This window comes from Hyposmocoma kahamanoa, unplaced genomic scaffold (assembly GCF_003589595.1).
Source record: "Hyposmocoma kahamanoa isolate Upper Pololo Valley unplaced genomic scaffold, ASM358959v1 80, whole genome shotgun sequence".
In the NCBI taxonomy this organism is placed as follows: domain Eukaryota; kingdom Metazoa; phylum Arthropoda; class Insecta; order Lepidoptera; family Cosmopterigidae; genus Hyposmocoma; species Hyposmocoma kahamanoa.
In genome coordinates, this window is record NW_020654051.1 from 5,776,381 (window position 1) to 5,798,232 (window position 21,852).

The 21,852-nt window shown below is 38.4% G+C and overlaps 1 protein-coding gene across 2 annotated transcripts in view; it reads left to right on the top strand.

Moving 5' to 3' along the window:
* The window catches only part of LOC113233807, a 44,594-nt gene that overhangs the window by 20,884 nt on the left and 1,858 nt on the right, over positions 1 to 21,852 (top strand). For both annotated transcript variants that reach the window (XM_026469018.1, XM_026469019.1), the window contains 6 exons: positions 6,115 to 6,258; positions 8,390 to 8,512; positions 13,171 to 13,372; positions 16,216 to 16,379; positions 18,228 to 18,337; positions 20,389 to 20,415. In XM_026469018.1, the coding sequence (XP_026324803.1) occupies positions 6,115 to 6,258; positions 8,390 to 8,512; positions 13,171 to 13,372; positions 16,216 to 16,379; positions 18,228 to 18,337; positions 20,389 to 20,415 (770 nt within the window). The remainder of the gene's footprint in view (positions 1 to 6,114; positions 6,259 to 8,389; positions 8,513 to 13,170; positions 13,373 to 16,215; positions 16,380 to 18,227; positions 18,338 to 20,388; positions 20,416 to 21,852) is intronic.

Here is a 21,852-nt window from a genome sequence, read left to right on the forward strand (position 1 = left end):
ATTAATTTCCCAACTGCGTTGGTAATGTGAAGCACAAAAAATATTTTTTTCTAAAATTTGGTTTGGCACTACCTTTTCACCCGAGTAATCTGTTATGTTAATAAAAGATTGGAATTTACAAAAATTTGTCGCAATTGGAGACAACGGTTCTCTACCGTTCAGCCACTCTGCAGGTACGAGTTCACGATTTAACCAATCCCGTTCCAATCTAGCGAGGAGTGAGATAAGGAGATACCATTTCCCCGAAATTATTCACAGCAGTACTTGAGGATGTCATAAAATGTAAAAACCCTTAAATGGGATAACCGCGGCATTAACATCAATTGTGTCCATTTGTCTCACCTAAGATTCGCCGACGATCTCGTGCTATTTGCAGAAAGTTTTGACGATCTCCAAAGGATGCTGGAACAACTCCATGATGCTTCTTTGAGAGTTGGCCTGCGGATGAATATGTCCAAGACGAAGATTATGGCCAACCCCTCTAGTCCCTCAAATACCACTGTCACGGTGGGAAATAAGAATCTGGAGAGAGTCGATCAGTACGTCTATGTCGGACATGGTCAATCCTTTGGCAAAGAGCATCAGCCTAAGGAGATGCCAAAAAGTATCCAACTGGGATGGGCTGCGTTTAACAAGTTAGATGACATCCTTAAATCAGATAAGGTTCCACAGTGTCTGAAGTCCCGCTTGTTTAATCAGTATGTTCTGCCCACCATGACGTATGTAGACGTAGGGACGTAGACCGAGTTCCGAACATTGAGATCCGACGACGAACGAAAGTCCAGGTTGCTGGAATTCGGATCATCGAACTCAAATGGGGCTGGGCGGAATACCTAGCAAGGCAAGGTGATGACAGATGGAGCAAGACATCAGGATGGGCAAAAGATGAGGCGGGCGCCCTGTTGCTAGGCGGGTCGACGACATAGTACGCGTCGCGGGGCGTCAATAGATGCGGCGGACGGTGGTGGATGGCGCAAACTTCGGGATTAGCCAACAGTGGGTGAAATCAGACTGTGGATGATGATGACGAAGACAACGTCTTGAATCCGATGAACTGTGAAAATATGTTTATACTTAATGGAGGCAAATGTACACAAACTTTTTTACTTTAACCTCCATCTAACCCGGGCCCAAAGAGTTTTGAGTTTAATTTTCTTAAAACCACTCGTCATTGTAATTTCATCGAAACTACTGAGATTATAAGACATAGATAAATTTATTTCCATATAACTTTATCTAATACAATACAAGTGAAACAAAACAAATATAAAGAATGCTATTATAGTATTAAAATAAGCATTAAGAAGGGAATCTAAATTATACATTCTTCATAGTAAGGTAAATGTCCCAGTGGTTGACGATTTTAGACGGAAAATCACGTATTTTGCCAAAAAAGTACTTAATTATCAGTCATACTGACTACCCAGGCATATTAACATATTGAACGGTTTGTCATGTATCTTCTAGGAACTATAAAATTTAAAATAATTATAGGCATTATTAATAATTCCAGTTTTCCGCTACCTCTAAAATTGTGCCAGTGTATGACAGGCGAAATTTCTGATGTCCCAATAGTTGACTATGGCACAGTGAGGTCGGAGTATTTGACAGGACGTTATGTTAAGATTTCATAGTCATTTAAACGCCTTAATCACTTGGTAACAATAAATTTAAAAAATAAGAAAAACCATAATCAATCGAGATGCTTTTATTAAAATTAATAAATATTTACTTACCATTGTAGTCAAGGTAAGTAAGTGCGTGCAAAAAACATTCAAATTAGAAAGTAGAAATAGAAAATATACGGATGTAACAGAAAGGCGTAGTTATATTAAAAGACCCAAAATAATGCGTACTTCATCTAGAGTCTCTGTGCAAAATTTCAAATAAAAATGATTTACAAAAATATTGATATAAATTTAATGAAATTTTAAGTTAGTAAAATTTTATACAGTGACATAATCCGCGGTATCCCATATTTTCTCGCAGCTACTGCGATAGGGATTCATCTTGATACTTCGTCTACCGCCTTCAATACGTTATCATCAGAATAAGGTGACAGCCTTAGTGGCATTTTTTGATTGAACAATACCCGTAACGAATAGTTGACACTAGTTACGCCCTAGTGTTTGACACCTCAATATACAACTGTCAATTATTGGGTCCCCATAGTAAAACAGTCTTTGACAACCATGTCAAACGCTACTCAAACTACCCATAGAAACTTGTCACTAACAAATGGTCGAAAATAAGTTTAAAAAATATTCATATATACGAGTGCTTGACATGGGTGTCAACTACTAGTAAACATTAATATTTTGCACCAGTGTTTGATATGCCTCTAAAATAAAATATAAACGATATACATCAATAAATACATACAAAATTAATTGTTTTTACGGTTATCAAATAGTTTTAATAAACACTTACCGGTAATTAATAATATTCCGCCTGATAAATTCACTCAAACCTTTTATGGACATTCTTCTTTCATTTACCATAAACATGGACAGTCCCGTTTCGGTATATGGATCTTATAAAAACTACTACGGGCTTTACCGTGCGAATTCCAAGTGCTTTCTTTGCCGCCTACTGCTTATTTGAGATACATTTGTGGACGTTATACACACGTATTTAATATGTGTTTGTATAAGGAGGTGTAAGACCGTACATGTCACTGCGTCGCCAGCGACTGCCTTTTGTGGTTGTCTATTTTGTTTTAAGGAACTTTCTGACAGTAAAAAATCCCTCAATTTTTTTCTCTAAATGCATAGTTTTTTAGTAATTCAAGAAACCAATAATGTATACTGTAGAAACCTATTCTATAATAAATAATAATGAAACGTGTTTTCACACTTAAAATCAGGGTAGTTAGGTAGGTATTTTCTGCCATCTAGGTGAAATGAATTACTTAATTTTCATTTAAATTTGATGAATAACTAAACGATACGTACAGTGTTTTTTTTTAAATAAAATATAAGTGCACATTTCACCTCCATCTCACCTGATGGAAAGAGACGATGAGGTCGACGATGGAGCATGCACACCTAAATAATGCCTATTCACTCTCGCCTTGAAAAGGCCCAAGTTACAACGTTCAGGGAACAAGTCTGCAGACAAAGAATTACACTCCATAGCCGTTCGCCATATAAACGTGGAAGCGTAACGCTTCGTGCGAATCTTTGGAATATCCACAACATAGGGATGGATCCCTACGCCTAGTCCCCCGGTGATGAAAAGGGGAAGGCGGAATTAAATCGTGTAACTCCATCGCACACTCTCCGTGATATGTCCTGTAAAATACCGACAAGCAGGCAACTTTACGGCGATGTTCAAGGCTTTGCAGCTTCTCCTCCACGGATTCCGAGTTACGAATAAGCCTCTTGGCACGATTGTCAATTGAATCCAAAGTGGCTAGTTGATATGTCGCAGAGCCATCCCGAAGGTCGCAGCAGTACTCCATGCACGACCGGACATGTGCTTGATACAGCTGAAGCAACTATCCCCGTGTAAAGTAACGCCTCACCCTGGAAAGGATGTCAAGTTTCCTTACTGCATTTTTGGCCATGGATTCAATGTGTCTGCCGAAGTTCAAATTGAACGACAGGTCCATTCTAAGTAGCTGGAGGCAGTCGGCTATCGGTATGGATATATCACGAAAAATTCGGAGTCAGCTCGAAGGGACTGCGTTTTGTAGAGAATTGACACGCCTGAATTTTGGTAGCGTTAAATTTGAACAAGATTGGCATCGCCCCAATCGGAGACTGCCTGGAGTGTCAAATCCAAACGGCTAACCATGGACTCTCGACAAGACTGGATTTCCTCTCCACGGACCCTTGCATTGGACAAGTACCTATCTACAACTGTGCAGTCATCAACATAGGCAAAGGCACCTGAAATTAACATATCATTGATATGCAGCAGAAAAAGAGTTGCAGACTGTACGGAACCCTGAGGAACTATCTATCTATCTATCGCCATATGTTCGGAAGTGTAGCCTTCTAAAACCACTCGAATCGAACGTTCACTCAAGAAATCCGAGATCCAATTGCAAAGGTCAGTGGGAAACCCATAAGAGCTTACTTAAAACGCTTACGTGCCAGACCCCGTCAAAGGCTTTAGAAACGTTCAAAGACACTGCAAGTGATTCGCCTTGCTTTTCTATAGCCTCGCTCCAAGTGTGACAGGCATACACAAGCAGATCCTCAGTAGATCGCCCTCGTCGGAATCCGTACTGGCGATCACTGAGGAGGTCGTTGTCTTCAAGGTACGACAGGAGACGGTTGTTGAGTACGCGTTCCATAGTCTTGCCGAGTATGGAAGTGACTGAGATAGGTCTATAGTTAACAGGGTCAGCTCTGCTTTCCTTTTTCGGCACAGGTTCCACGTTTGCAAGCTTCCACGACCTGGGAACTACATCAGTCTCAAGTGTACTATTAGTAATCACCTCTCTTACTACTTTCCAAACTGTGTTTAAATATTCAAATGGTAAATAAATAACCTTCATCACTGCTTAAATATAATCTAATTAGTGATTGTTTCTTTTGGAATTGTTAGTCTTCTTATACTGCAAGGGTAACGCTATTTTACGGTGTACGCTATTTTAATGTATAGATTTAGACTTTTTTTTGAAATAAATCAAATAAAATCACTGTACTACTGTCATAGCCATACTTACTTATGCACAAGAAATATTTCCAAGAACAGTTTACAGTGCTGCTATGAATGTGACGGGATCAGCCGTCAGTGGTAAAGCGTAATAATTATGTTGAATCAATATGGTCACTACAGCATAAAGAAAAACTTTTGGTACGCGGTATTGTTTCAGTATACTGTCCATGAAGGGGTTAAAGTACTCCAAGTCTTAACGATTTCTATAACAAGAGCGGCGCACGTTACACTCCGATCACCTGCTCGCAAAGACTCGCCATATTCAAAAATTATTGAATGAATCGATGAAAGTTTTTAAATTAAATTAATAGATTTTGTTACTAGTACATTTAACACAGTTTTGGAGTAATATCAATATTTGTTTTCTTATTTTTTGAGAAAAAATGCAAAAGTGTCATACATTGGGACAGTGTCAACCACTGGGACATTTACCTTAAAGCTATAATACATTTTAATATTAGAATTTAATGTGCAATTGCGATGCCTATACTAAGTAAATGTGTACCTATATTTTAGATATCTTTTTTCTTTACATTACAGCTTAAAAAAGATTTTGTATTTTTAACAATAAAATAATTAGTAGTTAGAAATTAATGGTTACCTAAATAAAAACAATTATGAAACAACTTCTAGCAAGCCCTCTGTTTCATTGTAAGTTTTACTCTTAAGCCACAATTTGACGGTCTTTTTGCACTATATTTTAAATATTATATTACAATTATGATAATATTTGTTATTCTGATAAAACTAACGAACGATTGATGTTCACTTACCAAAACTACCTTGGAAACTACTATGCATAGTTTTAATTTGTGTTTGTTCAACGGTAAATTAATGGCAAGTACCATCGAAAAAATGTCATATACTTAGTAGACTACGCCATCGATGTGACTTGGAGTCGCCTTTTTGAGGTAGAATACCAAAAAATTGTAATTGGAGCATTGGGTGTAACAAGGTCGTATCACGTAACAGTGAGATTGGAGAAAATTGTTACCCGTTGTTATTTTGTTTCAATTTGATATCATTAATTTGTTTGTGATCTAACTAATTGTAAATTTTGATACCAGATTTGCCAAAAAACATATTTTAATCAACTTACACGTTTCATTATTGTAGATAGATACACATTGTATTTGAAGACGGATCAAATCGATCGTGATCGGTATCCTTTAATTTGATCGTCTGACAATAATAAGTAGTGCATAAAATTTAACAAAGTTTGCAATAGTTTATAGTGAAAAACTGTCCTCTGAAGCTGGTCTCATTTATGAAAATAAATAGAATCAACTTTTAGCACTTAATGCAGAACAACGGTATTCGTCTATCATAATTAACCTTATGTGTATGTCTAAATGTATGTCTACTATCGACTCCCAACTGAGATGGTTTAAAATTAGCAAATTTGGAACACTCATATATTTTAATGCTTCTTTTTTCTTCAAGGGAACTTGTGCAGTAGCCTACTGGAGGACAACATTTTATACCGTCACGGCCAATTTGTTATGGGTCCTCGTGCCCTATTTCTCCATACAAATGTGGCTAGTTACCGGAAGACGGCCATCTAGAACTGGATATTATCGTGTTAAAGTTAGTAATAATGCTAAGAAATAATTGTTGAACTTGTGTTATTATTATAATAACACGATTACTTATACACTGTGACGATAGTACTGTTAATTTAAGTTAAGAATATTTTTACTTAAACCTTAATAATGAAACTAAAATAATAATAATGCTAGGGTATTGGGTATGGTTGTTACCAATCTTCAGGTCTCTTAGTCAGAATTTTTTCGATAATCATTATTTACAAACAAAGAGCACTAAAACACTACAACTCCGAAGAGTGCAAATAACTATATAGCAGCTTAAAAAATATACCAATATAAAAAAGCAAAGCTTTTGGTTATAGGTACGCCAAGACGTTAGAAAACGTAATTTACTTTTTTTACCTGAAATGACACGCCTCTGCAAAGATTTGTTACTTAATAATGTTATGTACGTAATGAACAACTATGTGGATCAACCTCCTTCGGTTTACATATAGCACTGCTAATACAGTGTTGTAACTGAAAATATGTGTAATTCAAGATTTTACTATTGCTGAACGTAAAATTTGATTATCTACACGTCAATCAAACCGCAGTTAAAATATTGTAAAAAACATTTAAAATATATTTACTTAACTCAAAATGAGACAAATTTTCGTGGGCTAGTTCTGGACAACACAGTCCTACTCAAAAATATGGAATTAATATAAAATTATTCTCCTTTATTTTTAAATACTTTTGGCAAGTAGAAGATCAGATGTCTCTAATAAACTTTAACTTACACATAAACTTTAGTAATCTTTCACGGAAAGTGAGTAATTCGTTTTTATCGATTCTGAAAAAAATGCACTTTTTGAGTTAATACGCTATTGTATGATCGAATAACTTACAATCTTTAACTTCAAGTTCAACCCATTTTTCAAGTCCTTTCACTATACTTCTTCAAGATTTCTATAATCGAAATTTAAGTTAAAGATTATAAGAGATACGGCCAATTGCGAATGTTCGATAGAGGTCTATTGAAAATTAAGTCTGGCGAGGTAGTTTTTACTTAGTGATTAGATATTTTTTAATACCAGTGTTGGGCGTTAATCAATTAAATTTTAATCAGAAATTCAATCAGATTAAAAAATCAATTCAATTAAAATCAATTTGCAACGTCGCAATTAATTTGAATTGCCATTGATTTCAATTTAATTGAATTTAATTGCAATTAAATTAATTGCAATAAATTTTTATAAATTGTTCTAAGAATCACATCACGTTCAATCACTCACCCACTCACTCACCACCCACCACTCACTCATCCACTCACTCGCTCACTCTCCCACTCACTCACCCACTCAGTCACCCACTCATTCACCCACTCACTCAGTCAACTACTCACTCATCCACTCACTCACCACTCACTCACTCTCTCATCCACTCACTCACCCGCTCACGCACTCACCCGCTTACTCACTCACCCGCTCCCTCACCCACTCACTCACCCACTCACTCACCCACTCACTCACCCACTCACTCACCCACTCACTCACCCACTCACTCACCTGCTCACTCACCCAATCACTCACCCACTCTCCCACGCGCTCACCCACGCTCTCACCCACGCACTCTCCACTCACCCACTCATTCATCCACTCAATCACCCACGCACTCACCAACGCACTCTCTCACTCACTCACTCACTCACCCACTCACTCACACACTCACTCACTCACTCACTCACTCACCCACTGACTCACCCACTCACTCACCCACCCGCTCAACCACTCACTCACCCACTCACGTACCCACTCACTCACCCACTCAATTATCCATATGCCCTATAAATTTATCGTAATTGTCAGTTTTAATTGTTAATTGTTAATCAAAAACATTGATAAGATTCATTGTAATTGTTGATATACGCAATTAACAATTAATCAATTGTTAATTGCTGGTCTCGCAATTAACAATTAATCAGTTGTTAATTGATGTTTCGGAATTGACATTAATTAATTGTCAATCTTTAATTGCCTGAACAATAAATTTTGCCCAACACTGTTTAATACATATCCATAGCGACTTTCTCTATGGCTTGACTTAAAAGATTGTAAAAATTTATTTGTTTTCTTTTAATTTGAAGACACTTTTCCGTATCCGCCTTAATAATTGTAATCTACTTTCAGAAATGGGCGCTATTAAATTACTTTTCATGCTGGTCACTGGTGGCTTCACTGATGTGGCTAGTCATGATAGCCGGTGACTACTGCTATAATCCTGCCATTACCACTGCTAATCTGACGTACCAAGTACGTACTTGTAGTGTTTTTTTAAGCCGTTCATGGACATTACCGCACACAAAAAATACACTACCTTTCCTTTGTGCCATAGTGCTTATACACATGTACATTATCATATTGAATTAGTACTAAAACATATATGCGTTTTAGAGAAAAAAAAATGGTTAAAACTTACTTTTACTGTTAGAAAATTCAAAGGCTGACATGAACTTGCATCACCTCATACAAATTTATTTATTTATTTATTTATTTATTTATTAATAGACAAAATGTGTAACATAACAGTTTGCACCATGGCGTTACGACAATTTAGTTAATAACAATTTAAAAAGAAAAAGAAAACAAATACACAAAACAACAAGAAATAGAACAATAAAATAAACTTAAAATTATCTACTTACTAATTCATTCATACATCTCTCCAAAACTCTCTTCCATTCCGTCATCAGTCTCTCTATCCCAGTCACAAACACATCACACTGCGGTGATGCTGCGAGCATGGAGTTGAGGAGTGCAGTCGTACGTGGAATAGGCGAGTGTCGGTGCAGTTCAGTGCGAGAGGGCTCGATTGCCAGGAGGGGCACACCACGTCGCCTGTTGCAGTAATCATCAGGGACCCTGAACCTAAGGATCTTTTCCACTAGGCTCACACTGTCAATATTATTTCTTAATACATTTATAATGAATCTAAGTGATGCGACATTTCTACGCAATTCCAAGGACTCATAGCCCAAGTGACCTTGTAGAAAGCGTGTTGAGTACAGGAATGGGTAGTAGTAAAATATTTTTTTATATAAATATCTCAAAAACTTCTTTTGGACTTGCTCCAACATGAGAATATATTTATTTTCATGTGTTTCAAATATGTTGGTGACTACTGTATGCGTCTTAATGTAACGTCAAATGTGCGAGTAAATCGTTAAACTTTGTCAGTACGTTGCATGGAGTACGTGGTAAACGTTATTTATACTCCTCGAGTATTATGTACTCGATGTTTATGTTTAGGTACTTCTTTACCTCATGTTTGTCCTTACTTGTCTATGGTCCTCCACTGCTCCTGCAGTAGGCAGCAAGTACACGGAAAGCACTTCGAAATCGTAATATGACTTTTTTTACATTACCGGTCCGCCATATTGGTTTTGTAAGGGGAACAAACATTCCTGCTACATTACCTGGTTTTGTAGCAGGAATAATTTTTCCTCTCCCGGTAGAAATGTATCTTGGTTATTTACGGGTAACAACGGGAAGCGAAGTCTTCCGTACTATCATATTGTGATATTTAGTTTTACGGTAAACGTCGTTACTGACCATGAACGGGTTAATTAATTTTTTAATATTAGGAAGCCTGAATTCGTGGTCTATACGGCACTTCATTATTGCGATAGTAATTTTGATCTATTGTTATCGCCACTGATTTCAACTTGGAGCCAAGACTGTTTGTTGAAACAGTACGTATTAAAGGCCTGAGGATAATCCTTGGTTAATTTTTCTTATTCTCCTGCGGTTGGGTAAGTGACTATGGGGTCAGTTCAGAATCTTACGATAACTCAGTTGTCGATCGATTCCATTTGATATCGTACGATTTCTTTTCATTTTTATTCACAACACCCGAATCGAACGTCAAACTGACGTATTCGAAATGGAACCGAAATGACGTCACACCCCCGTACGATTACTCGAACTTATCGACCGGCAAAGGCTACAAACGCAAACACAATTATCGATTGAAAGTGAAAAGTTACCGAACGTCCTATTGTTTACAAAGCAAGAATGTAATATGGAAATCTCTTATTATTTAAAATAAAATCTTCAATGTTATTAATTTATTTTAATGCAAGACTAAATGCATTCTTATATTTTAGGCCTTTAAAGTCTTAAAAATGTATATAAAAGGACTTTATTGGTGAAATATAACCTATTAACTCCGTAAACGCTGTTGGATAACGATATCGTATCCGCATCGAACGTTTAACTGTATTCATAAAAGGGCATTATTAGCTACGAAGGTGCAAAAGAATCTTCATGGCAGAATTAATCATCTGCTCTCTCTTAATTTGTGGTTGGACATGTTATTCAAGTCACAATGTACCGTGCTGGTGAAACTGCCCGAATATGAAGACTTGTCAACTTATGCATGTCTCCGAGCGATGGGAGTGTCCCTCAGATTCTTGCGATTCAAAGCTCTCAATGACACTGCAGCTGTTACGGTTATGGCGTGTCGTTTACCTTCAAGCGCATTGCGCCTTCATCCCAGCCATTCCTGGCCAGTGTCAGAGCTTCTTTATCACGCCAGTATTTAGCACTGCATGCTGTACTCAATATTTATTGTACTTTCTTATGCACTGTACTCACGGGGCACCAGTATTTTCCTCCTAGTATCAGTGAGTACTTGTACTAAATTTGCCCTACTTATTATCACTGCAATCATATTAAACTTTTTAGTAGCAGTAGAGCTCCTTGTGAAAGAGTTCGTCCAGGGTAGTACTGCCACCTTGCCTATTTCTGCCGCCAAGCAGTGATTACAGTGTTCCGGTTTAGAAGAGTAAGGGTGCTGGTGAAATTACAGGCACATGGGACTTGTCCACTTGGTGACAGACGCAGTGGCAGTGCCCATAAGGTCTTTGCGATTTAACGCTCTGAATGGCACTGCAACTGTTATGGATAGGCGTGTCGCTTACCACCAGGCGCACGACTTTTTCGTCCCGTCAAAAAAAAACTTACGTCTAAAGTAATATGCATTTATTGAATAACTTAATTTAAATTACAGGCGCGCTTTATGTTGTAGAGGTGGTATCATCTGCTCCTTTCTTGTTCCATAACACGGGACCTCTTAAATTTTTCATCATTGTGCCCCGTTCCTAGTTTTCCTAAAGAGAGAACTCGTTCTCTGGTTCAGAATGAGAGCATTTAGGCCATCATTCATAATTTTCAGGGATTTTCTCCCGTCCGAAAGAATTACTATCAAAGACTCAAAAGTCCTTTAATTAATTGTTTCGGACAGAGAACAGGAGAAATTTGTCCAATATTTGAGAGCATCAGATGTGTTCAAAGAATTTGGAGCCGTTTACAGCGTACAAGACCGTTCATACAAATGATACTTCTTAAATGTTCCTAATTGTAAAACTAGAATACGAAGTGACAGTGTTTCCTGCATAGAAAGCAAGCTTTCTACTAACTAGTCTGTTTCTACTTGTAAGTAATTTTTTTAAGGGGATAGATAGATAGATAATACACTTTATTGCTCACATACAAAACAAAAACAGTACATAGACAACTTAGCATTAATGTGGGTAAAGGCGGCCTTATCGCCGAGAGCTATCTCTTCCAGACAACCTTTGAGGCAGAGGAGAATTGAACAGAGAGGGAGACGTAGTGTGCCAGTGACAAAAATGTAAATGCATGATTAAAAACTTACACTATCATATTATGAAATAATAAGTGACCATAATATTATATACCTACGTATATATTAATTTACACATATAAATAAATATTTAGTATATATATATATAAATTTATTAACCTAACTATAGGTATATATTAATTAAACTAGGTAAGGGGAAGGGTAAGGGTGCTGGTGAAATTTCAGGCACATGGGACTTATCAACTTATGTCTCAGGGTGACGGGCGCAGTGGCAGTATCACTCAGATCTTTGCGATTTAAAGCTCTTAGTGGCACTGCAATTGCTGTGGACAAGCGTGTCGTTTAACACCAGGCGCAAGACTTGTCCGTCCCGGCACTTGTGTCCACTTGTACTTAAGTACATCTTAAACCCATGCTTAAAATAAGACCCTATTAACGCAATATATTAAGAGTAATAGAGTAAGAGTGTTTTTTTGCATTGCTAGCATTGGTGTAAAGGCGGCTTCCCACGGCCCGTGGTCCGCTACGCGACCCGCGCCGCGCGTTTCGCACTAACGCGCAGTGGGAAGAAGGCCGCCCAAGCACGCCCGTGCTCACCTGTGGCGGCCTGTTCGGATCCGCCCGCCTATCGCTTCGGATGTGCTCTCAATATAAACACGAATAAGGCGATTAACACACTGCACCGCGCCCCGCGACGGTGCACGGGACACAGAATCACGCGCGCGCTGGCGGAGACGCAGATCTGCGTCATGACATTCAACTTCATTACAAAGATTTAAGAAAATATGAAGATTAATTTTTCAACTACACACGTATGTCAACTGAATCTTTTGATTATTTGTTAGGGATAATCCGAACGACAATTACTGGAATAGACACAAATTGATTAAAAATCTGCGCGGTAGTGCGGAGCGCAGTGTGCCGTACCCTGCGGTTCGCTGCACCCCTCGGCCGCGCTGCCGCGTGGAGAAGCGTTGTCAGTGTGTTCGACGGCGCGTGTTTTCCATACAAACTGAGGTATTTCAGTACAACGTTAAAAAACGCAACTCCGCGCTCCGTCGCGGGACACGGTGCAGTGTGTTAATTGCCTAAGGTCGCGTGGACACGCCCGTTTAGCGAGCTCGTACTAATAGGCGCGTTTGACATCACGGCCCGTGGGAACGCATCCTTTACCATAAAGATAGCAAATCTCTTCAGTACTTACCACGCCTGTCGTGTTCTCTACGTTAATTACAAAACGCGTTATTAATTCAGATAAAGTAACAAAATTACAAATTACTTAATTAGAGTTTTTTTTTCTCAGTTGGATCACTTGACACCATATTATTTAAAAGTTATGCCATTTCAAAATATAAGGAATGCTATAAACTTTTTTAAGGAAATGAATTTACTTGTGAATCACACAAGATTTGCAAACGCTTTCTACGCCCCCCAATATGGCAGTATAGTTATTCTTGAAATGGCAACAAAATTCTACTACGACCTTCTGGAACAAGCTGCGAAAGGTACTTACCTATAGTAATTTTTTTAGTTCCGCCATCTGTACATCAGGCGCTGGCCGATACTTAAATTGGACATAGTTATGCAAACAAGAACCAACCCACACCTCGAGTGAAATTGAATTATGTATTTAGGTAGAACTCCAGACGTGTCCTTTACCCGCTCACAAAAGACCCTGGCAATATACCAAGCCAAAACGGAGATAATAAAGGTCCTTCAGGGTACCAATCCTAAATAAGTAACTTTTTAACAGCTAAAAAGAACCATCCTGCTTAACTTCAGATAATGTATTTTTTGAATATGCTAAATGGATCCATGTTACATGTAGGTACTGAAGTACTGTAGACCTTTAGCGTTTTCATTACGAAAACTAGAACATGGTTCTCGTTAACTAAATAAAAAGATATATAATGTTTTCTATTTATTGCTATATAACATAATAGTTTCCCTATTATATTCGTTTTTACTAATATAACTATACTATTAGTATATCATTCTCAATGCTACACATAACTCATGTTTTGAAGTAATTATTAGATTCAGGCGTTACTATGCGGAAGTCCATGTCATTAAAAATGGAAGTAAATTAATTTGCTACTCCGAATCCAGTGAAGGTTAAATCGTGCAAAATAGCTACGCTTGTGTTGAATATTTTTTCATGCAGTTAATTATCCCACTCTCCCTCCGCATAAAATTAATAAAATAAATAACATAAGCGCAACTACAGTCACAAACCAACCCGACACGTGTTTCGCCTCTCCACGAGGCATCCTCAGAGGCTGTTGACTGCTCGACACTCGGCCGAAATCGCGGACGGTTTTCAAGTGTCCTTTGAATGACAGCTTCCTATCGAACGTAACTCTTAAGTATTTGACCGTGTTCACCCAAGGGATTAGGCGGCCAAAGAGCGAGATCGCTGTGAGGTTTTATACCCTACGACTGGATAGGTTACTTCGCGTGAAGACAACTGATACATGCCGGTGGGCATGAAACGGGAGCGATCGAAACCTTCGGAGATATGCTCCACTATCCGGTGCACTTGCTGGATGCATGAGTGCTTAGCTCTAAAGCCAAATTGTTCTTCGGGGAGGAGATTGTGAGACATGACGTAGTCTCTGAGGCGGGCGTAGAGGATGCGCTCATAGAGTTTGCCCATGGTGTTAAGCAGGGAGATGGGACGGTAACTTGTGAATACCGATGACCAACCGCCTCTTTCCACTTTTGCGGAAAGATGCAGTTGGTCAGAGCAGCGTTAAAAATTGCAGTCAGGAGACAGATGAGGGTTGCAGAAAGCTGTTTAAGCACCTTGTTGGAGATACCGTCAGGGCCTGGGGCATTGCGGGGCTTAAGGTCCTTTATGAGCGATTCTACTTCCTTTGGGGTGACCGGGGGGAGATGAGGGTCGGGAAGGTTGCTCTGAGTTTGATCTCGGAGTCCACCTGAAGGAGATGGGTCGGGTCAACCGACTCTAAACTGAGGGAGCACTGGACTTCGAGGCTGTCGGCCAGGCCTTTTCCTTGTCATCAAATGCTGGGGTGTGGTGGGGTCGGTTGAGGAGAGGCATTTGGACAACCGTGCCAGACTTAAGGTAACGGATTAGATTGCCAGAAGGCTTGGTGGGTGGGCTCGACATCTTCTAAGAGATTTTCCCATAGACTTTGACGTACCTCGTCCATACGCGTCTTGACGTCTCTGTGTAAAGCCCGCAGGTTTTCGTCGTTCGTGTTTTTACAAAAATCTAATTATCTCGAAAGTGACATTTTATTTTGGCTCTAGTTTGCATAGCTATGTCCAATTATCGATCCTGGAGATGTTTCATCAACACGCATAAAGCATTTTGTTTTATACGCTGATTATGCGTACATTTAAGGAACCAAACTCTCGCCTTGATCCACATTTCCCAAACTGCTTGGATTATTTTTAAGGTCAAAATGTAGAATCAGGTGTTATTGTGGACAAACGAAACTCCGTTGAATTTCGTCAAGTAATATGTATGTTCTAAGTTTATTGAATTTCACGATGTTTGACCACAATGATATTCAATTATTTTTGTAAAATTACTCCACTAGTTTGTAATAAGTATTAATACAAAGATTGAACACTAAGAAAAAATTCCTTCAATCCGGCCGGATTCGAACCGACGTCGTCTCCTAGCAAACCGTGGCAGATGCTATGCCAACTAAGCCACGGAACGAACTAACGGACCTTACTAAGTTTTCTATGTGCTTGTTATCGTTCGAACGACGGTTCTATCGAACGAATGCTCTATCGAACAAATGTTCAAGCCAAACCAAGAGTGAGAAGGCGAACCGTGTCATGAGTGACGTGAGAGTGAACTAGACCACAATAATATTGTGAATTGTTGAATAATCTCTAAAATTATAGAGATAAAGTCGAATATTGCGCGCATGACCCATGAAACTCTAAAATGATCGGGTTATTTAGAAGCTAGTAACCCGGGTTATCGGGTCATAGGTGCTGTTTGAATTATTTTGATTCGATCAATCACGATCGACACACGTTACATCATCGTTATTTTCCTTTTTAATTTCTGGTAATTATGTGTTTAAAGACTCGAGCTCCTTTTATAAAAAGGAGTAGGTTCTAAATTCGTCTGTGTTAATTTTTTTGTGTTATTTACTCCCGCATTTGTCAACCGATTTCGATGATACTTTTTTGGATTAACCCCATTTGAAGAAATTCCACCTCTGAGAGTGGATAACTAGGGGATCAATCAGGTTTCACACACTTTCCGGTACCGATTTCAATAAAACTTGGCAAATTTATTCCACGATGTTTCGACTTTTTTTTTGATAAAAAGTTACAATTATCAAAATATTAATTACAGACAAAGAAATAGATGCATTCGTACGCGATATTGGTGATCCCGTGGTAATCAAGTCCGCCTTAAACTTAACAGTCGATCAGGGTTTAATAGGGCTGTACCAAGGAAAATTTATACGGCCTATTCATGACAGATTGATGATAATCGGCTGTCGTCATTGGGTTCCTGTGAGTATACAACAATAAAAAAAGCATTTACCTGTTTACTAGGTAACATAATTAAAGTATCGAGTGTTGGAGCTACTTGTAAGTAAAAACTACTTGTGTTAGAAGCCACAGTACGCAACACAAAACAACGCAGCAAATAGATAATGTCAAAAATAAAATCTTCATTTTATTCTTCTAAAATAGTAAGTGATATAGGGCGCTAGACTCTTTAAACTATTTCACTAATTTATCAATGTTATTTTTAATGCCTTCTGCCCATAGATATAGGTATATCTATGCTTCTGCTCAACATTGAATTTTTCAAATGTAGAACTTTTTAATTCATTAATACAACATTATAAGAGCGGTAATTGAAAAGTGTAATTAATATTTTTGAACCATTATTGTCTATTTTTGTTTTTCTTTTCTTATCTTTACAATTATCACCACAATATACACACAGGGCTGCACATCCGGATGTGTCACAATTCGCACACGCAAGGTCATCACCCAATAAAAATAATATATAGATAAAAACAAGCTCTATAACGACTGTTTATTAGTTCCATTAAAAACCTGTAGCTGTAATACGACCTAAAATTTAGCGATAGTGCACGTTATAACTCTCTTATAGTCCAAATTAGACTCCGATGTTAGCACTTAGAGGCTCTTTAGTAGGTCGAAATAACTCCAATAGTAGTAAACAAGTGGTATAACAGTGTTACTGCGGCGACTCTTATTACCAAAGGAGATAATAAAGGGTTTCAATAGCCATATTTTTTGCCTAAGGTTCTATGAAACCCGTAAGATGTTTTCTATTACCAAAGGACGTAATAAAGGGCTACAATAGCTGTATATTTTGCCGAATGTTCTGTAAGATGTTTTCTTACATCGCTTAAAGCATTATAAATACGCTAAAGTAGTGACAAAAAACACCTTGCGTGGTACGTACGCAATTTTATAGAAATATCTCTACTTCGAACTACTTCTGCGTTTTAATATCGTGATCGTAATAGCCAACGGGTTAGAAATGAAATGCTAAGTACATAATTACCAACGACCATATTATTAAGTAGATAATTAAGATACTATTGCGGTTGTAAGTTTTCCGTTATTAAATATGACATTTTGCATCTCAATTTTGAAGCGTCTTAAATACTTTTACGTTTTAATATACCTAAATCTTAAATATAAAAATACTATGAACATTTTTTTCGTAATTTGTTCATTTAACGGGATAGCGTTGTGAAAGGGTATCCTATGGTATTAAAATATATCTTATATTTTTTAAAGACTTATTAACTGAATTATGAACTGCCTCCGTGGCCAAACGGTTACCATGCCGGACTGCCACGCAGGGGTCCCAGGTTCGATTCCCGGGCCGGGAGAAATGTTTGTATGGCCTACATTTATTTCTCTCGTGAGTTTGGGTGTAATTTGTGGCTGTCTATATGTGTGTCCATGGCACCCGCGACACAGAGTTTCCCTAGTGCGGGGCTATGTTGAGTGTGTGCGTTATTTATTTATTTATTTATTTATATTTCCATGATATTTCTGACATTTTCGGGTTATATTTAGTAAACAACAATGGCATTATCGTCTGTAACTCTTAATCATTCTGATATCTCTATGTTACCACTTTGAAGTACAATTTAATCTGAGTCTAGTGGTTTAAGGTATATTGGAAGTCAGAACCTAGTTTTTAACATTTAGCTTCAAGCAAGGCTCAGCCCTCTATGCTAATGTTGAAACAAATAAACGTTTAGATCTACCTACACTACTCTTCACACGGAATGCAAATCACGAAACGATGACCCTCGCGTACTTTTTTCTTATTCCTATACAAAATTAAAATCCAGATTCTTGCAGATCGTATTAGCAATATTAGTTTTGACGTGGATTATGTTCGGGACATCAGCTGCTTTGGCAGTATATGCGGTAAAAGGAATACGGCACTTGTACACCTTCAGTCAGCTCCGGTTAGTATCAAATAGCCTTTAGTGCCCCACCTAACACCGTGCTAACAATACAACGCCAAATATTAGCGCAATGACGGCTTTCCACGCTGTCGCCGAGTGTGAGCTTTTGTTAATATATAATAGACACACGCTTGGCCACATTCTCACCTGATGTTAAGCGACGATGTGACCGACGATAACACGCGTTTGCCTAAAAAATGTATATTCGCTCTAGCCTTGAATAGCCCCAAATTGTACTTTTCGGGAAATACAGATAGAGCATTCCATTCCTTTGTCGTACGCATCAGAAAGGAGGAAGCAAAGCGCTTAGTGCGAATAGGTGGAATATCGACGACATAAAAATGGAGTTAAATTGGAGTGGAATTAAATTGAAAAGTTCTTGCGCACACTCCCCGGAATGTATCCGATAGAAAACCGACAAGCAGGCTACTTTTCTGCGATGGTCGAGATTTTGAAGCTTCGACTCCACAAGAATTATTTCTAATAAGTCTCTTTGCTTTTCGCTCCAACGAGTCCAAAGCAGCTAACTGGTAATGGGCACAGCCGTCCCAAAGGTGGAAGCAGTACTACAGGATCGAACTTGTGCTTTATACAGATTTAAAATCTGTTCAGGTGTGAAGTACCGCCTGACCTTGTAAAGTGTGCCTAGTTTTCTGGTAGCAGTTATTGCCCAGTACTCGATGTATCTCCCAAAGTTGAGATTGGATGATAAGTCCAAACCAAGTAGCTCAAGGTGGTCTCTTATCGGCACGGATACATCTCGGAATATTAATGGTTTTACACTTCCATTGCCTAGCCCATATTGATCGTGTGATAGGTAATTTAACCTGGGGGCCTACCACAATTCGTCATACCATTTGTGCTATGTTTTTGCTGTCTTCTGAAATGTAATTTAAAAAACAATGGTCTTGAGTATTCAATAAATAAATTTTAACTGAATCGAGGAGAGTACCAGAACCGAATTTGTTTGCATTTCATAGTTAGATCGAACCCCTCCTGTGGGTTTAGGTCAGGTTAGTATATGAAAAAGTCGCACGAGCCGAGCGAGCGAGCGAGCGTGGCGCGGCAGCGGCCGGCGAGTGCCAGAGTCGAATTTGTTTGCATTACCTAGACGGTATGACCCCCTCCTGCAGGTTTAGGTTAGGTTAGTATATGAAAAAGCAGCACGATCCGAACGAGCGAAGCGAGCGACTACAACTCGATCAAATTAACTTCCATCTCGTTCACCATATTTTCTAAAGGTGCGAGGTGCTTTAATTTGATGAGTAGTATCGTGCGACACGTCACTTTTAATGTCTGTAATAAGAAATAATATAACAAAAATGTATCATGGATATCGCTTTTTACAAAATAAAAATATTCATTAGATACATCGGTCAAACAGTTTGTTGGGGAAATAAAATCGGGAAAAGAATCACTTGTCAATATGAGAAAATAGTGAAACATTAAATGGTGTAATGAAAAAAACCGTAACGTGTTTTCAGACAAATGTAACAAAATCTATTCAATAAAAATTAAAGGTTTTCCGAGAAACAAAATTCTGTAAATCATGTTTCTAGTTTGTGATAGGTAATCTTTTTTTTTCATCAAAATTCTCCAAAAATAACTTACCTTGATAAAAACGTATGCTAACACGTGGCCCCTCCAAGGATACTGACCGTACATGGGAGAGAGGCGACTACCAAGTGGACGTAAGTCGATAATAGATGACGCAGTTTCAAAGTTATAGGCGCGGTCCGTTTTACCGTCCATTCCCCAACGATTGTAATATCGATACATAGTGCACTTGAAATGGATTTATTAATACGGGCCTTCATTCTTTAGATGTCTAATAACCACCTTACCTATTTCTGCCGCCAAGCAAGTAATATGAACATTACTGCGTTCCGATATGTGACGGGCGCGGTCGCAGTGCCTCACAGATCTTTGCGATTTAAAGATCTGGGTGGCAATGCAATTGCTATGGACAGGCGTGTCCATTACCGCCAGACACACGATGTGTTCGTCCCACCGTATCGCTTGTTATCAAAACAATACTGTCTTTATTACAGACCGTACATCAAAGTGAAAAATGTGACGTAAGTTTTAAGTCCACCTCTTTATTTACCGACTATCGGCTGTGGTTAACATGGAAAAGTACTTGCACACCTACGCAAAATAGAGAGAAAGTATCTTAAGCATTGAGAAAACTAATTGGAGTACGTGAGTCATATGCAACATCCCATGGCTTGTTATATAATGTTAAAAAGTCGGAGTTTATGATCTTTGGAGCCGCCGGTAGGAAGAGTCCTACGTGTGCACTTCCTGTATGTACTACTTAATGGTTCTCCGTTAAAAAGGGTTAGCCACTTTAAATATTTGGGACACTATGTTACCGACGACCTCAAGGATGACCTGGATATGCAGCGCGAACGGAGAGCACTCTCGGTGAGAGCAAACATGCTCACCCGTAGGTTCGCCAGATGTATGGTTGCAGTTAAGATAACATTGTTTAAAGCTTACTGCACACCAATGTACGCTAGCACTCTGTGGAAGAGCTACACTCAGTGCTCTCGAAATGCTCTGTGCATGCAATACAACAACGCTTTCAGGACGCTGTTGGGGCTGTCCCGTTTCTGCAGTGCCTCAGCCATGTTCACTGACGCGTGCGTCCATAGTTTTACGGCTGTTGTACGTAAAAAGTCGGCGTCGCTACTGAAGAGAATACGTCACAGCCCCAATAGCCTCCTGAAGACAGTTGCTGACAAGAATGAGTGTCCAATTATGCGGCACTTAATAATTAATACAAAGTCCCCGGTAAAATATAAGTACTAATATAGTTTTAAGTCTGTACCTACTAACATTTGATTGGGTCTCAGTTGTCTCAATAAATAAATTGTATTATTATTATTATTAAGCGAATGGTTAACACTTAACTTGGTTAACCTTTCTAAAAATTACACTGAATACATGGGAGCAGGGTTGGAACTGATAATTACCATGACAATTATCATTGTGATCACCACGGTAAATCTTGTTAATTTATATTATGATCTTGATATTTATAAAATTAATTGGAACAACAACAAACTGCCACTAGCAATATAGTGCCATGTGTTTGTATCCAAGACATATCTAAACATGTCAACTATTAATCTCAAAAGTCACCAACCAATTCTTTTTTCCAAAGATTTTTCTTCGTATCTATTCATTTAGTTTTGTCACTATTTACCATTTTCAGTCATAAATCGAAGATATGGATGGATATGTTGCTCCATAACTTTGTTATTGTGTATCTCATATAAATCCGATAATACTCCAGTTACCGAATATGTATCAAATAAATTATCAGATAATTAACATGATAGTTATCAAATAAAATAAATATCTTGATCATTTCGAACCCTGAGTGGGAGTAACCAAAACAAAATAATACACTGAGCGCACTTTCCCGCTGGAAGACGAGAGATCTAAGTTTTTTAAAGCAGTAGACATTATCAGTTTACGCAAAATTCACTTGCTGATGACAAGAAGGT